Here is an 8,550-nt window from a genome sequence, read left to right as displayed (position 1 = left end):
GTTTTTCTCACTTCTACTCTTCCAATTCTCTCCCCCATCCTCCCACCGAGGCGGGGGGAGTGAGCGAGCTGCTGTGAGGTGCTCATTTGCTGGCTGGGGTTAAACCATGACATTGTGAAAGGGAAGTCGTTACCCAAGCAGAAACTAAATTTTTATCCAAATCTTTGATTTCCTTGCCAGGCCCTATGCCAGCTTGATCTTACAGACACAGATGTTTACTGAAGAAAAGGCAGTTTAAGGGATTTCAAGGAAGCAAGTTTTATCCATCTGTGTTTTTCATATATTTTAATATATTCCATTGCTTGCAGCTACAGTAGTTAAGCTTTTACTTTTGCTGACACAAATTTAGTGCACAACTTTGCTGCTAGCATTCCACTGCTTTTATATTGTAATGTTATATGCCTTGTCCTCTAATGGCTTCATTATCTGTGTTCATTTTTTACAGTTTATCAGCAGTCCTATATATCTGTTAGTCACTGAGCCTGACAAAAAGAGAACCAAAGTTGTTTCTAGCAAAGGATATCAATACCATGTATTTTAATGTTGATTATACCTTTTTTCCTCACTTTGTGGGTTAGGTTTTCATAGCTGCCAGGCAAGCTTTGTTCTAGATTCTCTTTTCCTTGGTGTTCTACCTTGCCATCATTGCTCATGTTGGGGCTTTATGTATGAAAAGCACCCACAATGCTGAGCCATGAGGAAGCAAAGCTTCTACTGACTTTTGCTGGCGTACTACTGCCGGTTTATGAGATAGGAGGGAGAAGGTTTCTTTGAAAGCAAACATTCAAGAATAAGTGGAAACAAAGTATCATGGGCAGACATGGTTAACCAGTGTATCTGCCCACCCTATTTAAAAAGGTCTCTTCAGCCTCGGCTAGAATAAATACAGGATCGTGGCAGATGCATATGACATTTACCTTTTGGAGAAGGGAGAGATCTTGTTCCTCTCTTACATTTCTGTCCCTGCTACGTGAAGAGCCCTGCGGAGATCCTATTTTTTCTGAAGAAGCAGCTGCCTCTGAGCTGCTGGGTTTGCCTGTTCTACCTAAGGCTGCCAAGAGTGAGCCACGCAGGACCTGAAACTCAGATCTCCTAGCAGGAGTTCAATAATATAACTTCTAGAGCTTACCCATGAATGCATTCCCTTTATGCCTACTTTCCATATACCGGAGACAAAAAACGTCCCAAGTATATCTGTGTAGTCCACTTGTGCATGCCCCAGTCACCCTCGTGTACACATCAAGGTATACAGGCTAGTGTAGGACCAAAAACTAGTTCACTTACCACCTCAAGCCTGAGGCAGTGTCAGCAGCTCTTTTATTGTGATGTTTTGTTTGGTTGTAAATGGTTATGTCAAACATAGTAAACATTTAGATTTTTTTAGCATGTTAATGAATGTAGATAGCTAGGGAGTGCGGGGGAAGAGAAGGTGGCAAAGTTCTATTCCAGACTTTGGCATTAAATCAGTGATTTTAGATTCTGTGGTAATAAACACATCTCCGTAAATAGAGAATCAGCTCTACATACAAGCTGATAATCAGCTTTTGTAAAGTTTACAGACCTCAGTGCATAAGTTTTTCATGCAACCTATGCAAATGATACTGCTCTCCGGATATGTCATCTGTCTGTAGGCAGTGATCAAGTCTGTATATTTTTGATTGAAGATGTATCAGTTGTGGTTCTTGGGTGTATTGGTGAACAGAAAAACAACAGATCTGTTATCAAGCAGCAAAATAATGAGTAATATATCTGTGCTTGTCCTGATATCTCCCCTGTAACCTTTATGCATGTGGCAGGAGTCACTGCCCCACATCAAAGGGTACTAAGGATGGTATTGAAAGCATGAGAGTGCTCTCTCTTATGTATTTCAAAACAGTCTTTTCAAATTAAGTTGAATAACCTAACTGCAACTGATTACTTTAAAAAAAAAAAAAAAAGCTTATTCTGTTTGTGCTTCACAGCAGCAAAAATCTGTAAAATTTATATGTGCATTAAGTTGCTTTAAAAGCAGTCTGATGGTCATGTCCTCAAAATGTTCATGCCAGCGCTCTCGGTAAACATCACTAAAGAGATCTTGAAAGGCAAACTGTGATTCAGCAGCACAATCAATATGTCAAAACTGTGAATTTGTTGGCAACTAGTGTGAACAGGATCTGCTGCTAATTTTTGTTTCAGAGCCACTGTAAGTTGGAGTTTTCAGGGATTTTGTTCACTGGAGTGTCAGGAAAAGCATGCTACTGACTTTTATTTTCCAAATCTCGTTCTTTGAAACAGACATCTAAATACAGGTTTCAGACATTTGCAGGTTCCTCCTAAATTGAAACAGTCTCTAAAATGAAATTTTATTTTCTTTTTGTTTGTTTGTTGTGATCTTACAGGGCATTTGATACTCTTGCAAAAGCATTAAATCCAGGAGAGAGTGCAGCGTGCCAGAACTCTGAAAGTATTGAAGCCAGTGTCCAGCTGATTGGTGGAGAAACAAGCATGAATATCGTTGAAATAGAGGGGCCACTACTCAGTGATGCACATGTAGCATTCAGGGTACTTAATACTTTTTTACTGTTGACTGTTTATAGCCATTTTAACATAGTAATAAAAAATAATGATTGATTAAATCTTATTTTGAATTTCTTAGAAGAGTAACTATTTGTTCAGGTATTGGCATTCATTTCTGATGAATGCACCACTTTTGTTCACTTGTTAACTACTCGTTTGGGAAAACGTACAGCTCTCTTCAGTGTTTTAGCTGCACTGTTTAGTTTATAGCTTTTTACCTTAACCTTAAAAATAATAGGTAATCCATGCAAAAGGATTTACATAGACAACAGTCACACAAAGCAGAGTCAGCATCCACATTCTCACTTGTTAACAGGTGGATCTGATGCAATCTGCAACTGGATTTTGAGACTCTTGAGTGTATTTGTCAGTTTCTCCTTTGTGTATATACCCTATTTTAGTATGGTATTAGTTGACTTTAATCATTAAGGGAAAATACGGTTTCTTTTTTAGTGAGCCATTTATTTTCTGGCTTTATTTTTCATTTTACGAGCCTGCAGAAATTCTTCTATCCATTTTTTTCCATCTTATTATTCATGGACAAATCAAAAAGCTTGTTCATCTGAAAACTTCTTCAGTACCAGGCATTTTATTACACTTTGCCCCTCCGTGCTGGTTTTGGCGGGATGGAGTTAATTTTTTTCACAGTAGCTAGTATGGGGCTAGTTTATTTGTGCTGCTGAAAACAGTGTTGATAACACAGGGATGTTTTAGTTACTGCTGAGCAGCGCTCACACAGAGTCAAGGCCTTTTCTGCTTCTCACACCACCCCACCAGCGAGTAGGCTGGGGGTGCACAAGAAGTTGGGAGGGGACACAGCTGGGACAGCTGACCCCAACTGACCAGAGGGATATTCCATACCATATGACATCATGCTCAGCAATAAAACTAGAGGGGAGGTTGGCCGGGGGGGGGCACTGCTCAAGGACTGGCTGGGCATCGGTTGGTTGGCAGTGAGCAATTGTTTTCATTTGCATCACTTGTCTTTCTTGGGTTTTATTTCTCTCTCGTTGTTGTTGTTGTTGTTGTTGTTGTTATTCAATTATTAAACTGGTTTTATCTCAATCCACGAGTTTTCTCACTTTTACCCTTCCGATTCTCTCCCCCGTCCCACCACGGGGGGAGTGAGCGAGCGGCTGTGTGGGGCTCAGTTGCCGGCTGGGGTTAAACCACGACACCCTCTCATCAGCACATGTTTTGATCACTCAAATAAACATCTCACTAATGCAAATGTCAGGGTTTTTTTTTAAATTGTGTTATTCAAACCATTATATTAAGAAGTATTAATTTCTGAAGATAAAACTACAACACTGTATTTAGCAGTTTTGGGTCAAGTCCCACTTTCTTCACATATGCAGGTAATGCCACTGATGTTACTCATGTACGTTGAGAAAGGTAGAGCTGATCCTTTCTGATGTATATTGATTATATTTTTAGTGCTTGGGAGCAGCTGTATATTAGGTATTTTACTCACACATCAAAAGATTTTTGATGTATTTATTTGTAAAATATTAATTAAAAGTACAAAAAAAGATGTTTTATGAAATGGGATTCACACACACTCAGGAATTGTGGTAATTTTTCAGGCTACTTATTCCACTCCTCTGGGGGAAGCTTTAGAAAGTAATGATGCCTCTGTGTTTGTATTTTTAATGTATTTATCTATATATAAATGTAAGCAACTTCATTCTAGTTACAATGATTCTTCTAAAACTTTTATTCTCTGAGAGTGTCTCAAAAGTTGAGTTTTATTTGGGATTTTCCATCTCCAGGTGTCCCAGACATTAATATTTATCTAAGATAAAGATTCAAAATTTTTGCTTGTTTTGTTGCTTTGTAGTTATTATAGGGTATAACAGTGTGGCTAATAATCAAAACGGCAGTCATTCAATTTTATTTCAGGATTATCTCATGGTTATTTAAAAAACAATTTTACTTTTTCACTTAAATTCTAAGACTGATTTTTTCTTACTGTGGTTTTTTATGAAGAAAGTAAAATAACTGACTTGCACTTTCTTTTTTCTTTTTTTTTTGGTTGCCAGCTCACCATGCCTTCTCCTATGCCTGAATATCTTAACGTTCATTATATCTGTGAGTCTGCCTCCAGGTTGCTTTTCTTGTCCATGCACTGGGCACGTTCCATTCCATCTTTCCAAGCTTTAGGGTAAGTGTTCAGTTACTCTATTCACTCATGTTGTGAATACACACTTTTTAATTTCTTATCTTCACTGTCTTCTTCAGGGACATCTTAAAATATAAATCTGGGGGTGCACAAGAAGTTGGGAGGGGACACAGCTGGGACAGCTGACCCCAACTGACCAGAGGGATATTCCATACCATATGACATCATGCTCAGCAATAAAACTAGAGGGGAGGTTGGCCGGGGGGGGGCACTGCTCAAGGACTGGCTGGGCATCGGTTGGTTGGCAGTGAGCAATTGTTTTCATTTGCATCACTTGTCTTTCTTGGGTTTTATTTCTCTCTCGTTGTTGTTGTTGTTGTTGTTGTTGTTATTCAATTATTAAACTGGTTTTATCTCAATCCACGAGTTTTCTCACTTTTACCCTTCCGATTCTCTCCCCCGTCCCACCATGGGGGGAGTGAGCGAGCAGCTGTGTGGTGCTCAGTTGCCAGCTGGGGTTAAACCACGACACCCTCTCATCAGCACATGTTTTGATCACTCAAATAAACATCTCACTAATGCAAATGTCAGGGTTTTTTTTTAAATTGTGTTATTCAAACCATTATATTAAGAAGTATTAATTTCTGAAGATAAAACTACAACACTGTATTTAGCAGTTTTGGGTCAAGTCCCACTTTCTTCACATATGCAGGTAATGCCACTGATGTTACTCATGTACGTTGAGAAAGGTAGAGCTGATCCTTTCTGATGTATATTGATTATATTTTTAGTGCTTGGGAGCAGCTGTATAGGTGGTATTTTACTCACACATCAAAAGATTTTTGATGTATTTATTTGTAAAATATTAATTAAAACAAAAAAAGATTTTTGATGTATTTATTTGTAAAATAATTAAAAGTACAAAAAAAGATGTTTTATGTAGGATTCACCAAAAAAGATGTTTTCAGAAATGGGATTCACACACACTCAGGAATTGTGGTAATTTTTCAGGCTACTTATTCCACTCCTCTGGGGGAAGCTTTAGAAAGTAATGATGCCTCTGTGTTTGTATTTTTAATGTATTTATCTATATATAAATGTAAGCAACTTCATTCTAGTTACAATGATTCTTCTAAAACTTTTATTCTCTGAGAGTGTCTCAAAAGTTGAGTTTTATTTGGGATTTTCCATCTCCAGGTGTCCCAGACATTAATATTTATCTAAGATAAAGATTCAAAATTTTTGCTTGTTTTGTTGCTTTGTAGTTATTATAGGGTATAACAGTGTGGCTAATAATCAAAACGGCAGTCATTCAATTTTATTTCAGGATTATCTCATGGTTATTTAAAAAACAATTTTACTTTTTCACTTAAATTCTAAGACTGATTTTTTCTTACTGTGGTTTTTTATGAAGAAAGTAAAATAACTGACTTGCACTTTCTTTTTTCTTTTTTTTTTGGTTGCCAGCTCACCATGCCTTCTCCTATGCCTGAATATCTTAACGTTCATTATATCTGTGAGTCTGCCTCCAGGTTGCTTTTCTTGTCCATGCACTGGGCACGTTCCATTCCATCTTTCCAAGCTTTAGGGTAAGTGTTCAGTTACTCTATTCACTCATGTTGTGAATACACACTTTTTAATTTTTTATCTTCACTGTCTTCTTCAGGGACATCTTAAAATATAAATCTACTTATTAAAACTGGTTTATAGATCTTCATCATGAAGGTAAATTTTCTGAATCAAAACTACTCCCAATCTCAGTCCAATTCAGGTACTGTTTTGGGGTTTTGAAGGAAAAAGGAGTAGATTTATAACAATCAAATGCCTGCACACTGCTACTTCTTTAATAAATATTTAGTAAATAGGACTTCCTATCATTTTTTAATAGCTACATCCTGAACTAAGATGCTTATCAGGCGGTCACCAAAAAGAAGCTCCTCTCGGGATCCCCAAATATTGTTATTTTTATAGGTGAATTAGTAGTAATAATTTTGCCTTTAATAACCTATATGACAAAAATGGTTAGCTAGATTCCCGAAGCATTCAGGGTGAAGTTGTTTAATTTCAGGGGATTTTCCAAAAACAAATGGTTGCTGTAACCAGAAAGTAATTCTTGCTATTCTTTTTACAGTGTGTATAACATCCCGCTTTTCCAGCAGAATTCAGTGTATCACTTAAAATTCTTAAGCTAAATGTAGTAGTACATTGCTGATTATCATGAGAAAACATCTCAAAACAGCATGGGGAAAAGTGATTTATGTTATTTTCAGAAGTAATTTTATGAAGATACATCAAACAAATAAAGAGACTGTATCAACTCTGACACAAATGGAGTATAAATCATGTTTCTTTGTTCTCATCTACAGTGTTTTTCTTTAATTCGCTATCAAAATAGTGTATGACTGTGGCAGCAAAGATAATTCCTGTTTAAAGTGAGGGATTGTCCCCTTTTCCAGGAAGGCTGTCAAAAGCAGGATGATCTGTGATTACCATTTGTGTTTACTCAGATGTTTAAGCCAAACTACTCTACATTAAGGAAAGATACGATATTGTGTGTAATTGAAGCCTGTGTTTTGGAGAAGGAAAAAGTAAAATTCTGTAAAGTTAAACAATACTAAGGGTAAAAAATCAGGTAAATACGATGTTTTAATTTAGTAGAAATGTTGCCCTGCAGAATTTCAAAATATATAGCAAATTAACATAGTACATTATATCATTATACATTTTTTAAAGGGTTTTTGTAACAGAGCAACACTGCAAATTAGTGTTATAACAACAAATGGGAATTGCTTTTTAAAAATAAAATGTTGTACAGAAGACCTGTCTCTGAAAAGATTTAACAAGAAATGCTTATAGAAAATCTGCATATTTTTTTGAATACATTACTTCCCAATATATTTTTGTTTGAATAAAAAAATGGAGGATTAGGCTATCTTAATAGTTTTAATATTCACCTATGTTAGCATTTACATTCCTAGTCAAGATCATGGGCAACAGTATATTTAAACACCATTTAACATAAATACACAGTTTTCCTTTTGAAGAGCTTAAAATACTAACCTTTTTCAAGTGGAGATTTATTTGAAATTAATGCAGCTGGTTTCGTTTGAGCACATTATGTACTATAATTTTGACTTTTAGAAGGGTGACTCATTTCACTTTTAAAATGAAGAGAAATTCATGGTAGTAGTAATTGAGAGGAGTTGACGAGGCAAAACAAAACCATAGTAATGGTTTTGTAAGGAAGATAGATAATTGTATCCAGGTGGTTCCCTCCTCAGGCAATGTTTTCCTTAGTCTCAGCAAGATAGTTGGCTTTGAGTTACTGATTTAGTTAATGATACTGAGTTATTGCTTAGTTCATCTTCCTACACAAGGATCTTTGTAGGCAAGAGAGATTCCTGCTGAAATGTTCATCAAGCTGGTTACAGCCTCTTAGTTTTTTGAGGCTGCTTAAGTTTGATCAGCCATAAAGTTGCTCTAGATGATACATTTATCTACACACATACCAGCTAGGTAGCCAGTACACCCTATTTTCACTGTTCCTCAGCATAGTCCCTTTGACGGGGGTGAATGGGGATGTGACAAATATGTGTAGAAGCTGCTTGTATAGTGTCGTGTCTACCATAACAAGAACTGGATCATAGTAAAAAATACTGCCCCGGGTAACCTCTCTGTAATCCAGTACAGGAAAAGTCTACATTAGTCTGTCATTTGCATATTAGTATTGCAGCAAATCATCAGAAATGTTCTTGAAGATTACATCAATGTTCTTGCAAAAATCCATTCCATTGTATTTTTGTAGTTGAAATCCTAGCTTTAATATGCTTTTCTTCTTTGGTAGGTCTTGTGCTCTTTTAAATTTTCCATTA

General features: G+C 36.6%; 1 protein-coding gene across 2 annotated transcripts in view; it reads left to right on the top strand.

Moving 5' to 3' along the window:
* NR2C1 (nuclear receptor subfamily 2 group C member 1) overlaps positions 1-8,550 on the top strand; it is a 58,699-nt gene that overhangs the window by 39,767 nt on the left and 10,382 nt on the right. For both annotated transcript variants that reach the window (XM_009286753.2, XM_009286752.2), the window contains 2 exons: positions 2,379-2,541; positions 4,599-4,720. In XM_009286753.2, coding sequence (XP_009285028.1) covers positions 2,379-2,541; positions 4,599-4,720 — 285 coding nt within the window. The remainder of the gene's footprint in view (positions 1-2,378; positions 2,542-4,598; positions 4,721-8,550) is intronic.

Source organism: Aptenodytes forsteri, unplaced genomic scaffold (assembly GCF_000699145.1).
Source record: "Aptenodytes forsteri isolate BGI_AS27 unplaced genomic scaffold, ASM69914v1 Scaffold360, whole genome shotgun sequence".
NCBI classification, from domain to species: domain Eukaryota; kingdom Metazoa; phylum Chordata; class Aves; order Sphenisciformes; family Spheniscidae; genus Aptenodytes; species Aptenodytes forsteri.
Note: the sequence above shows the minus strand (reverse complement) of the source record. Positions and strands in the feature narration are given on the sequence as shown.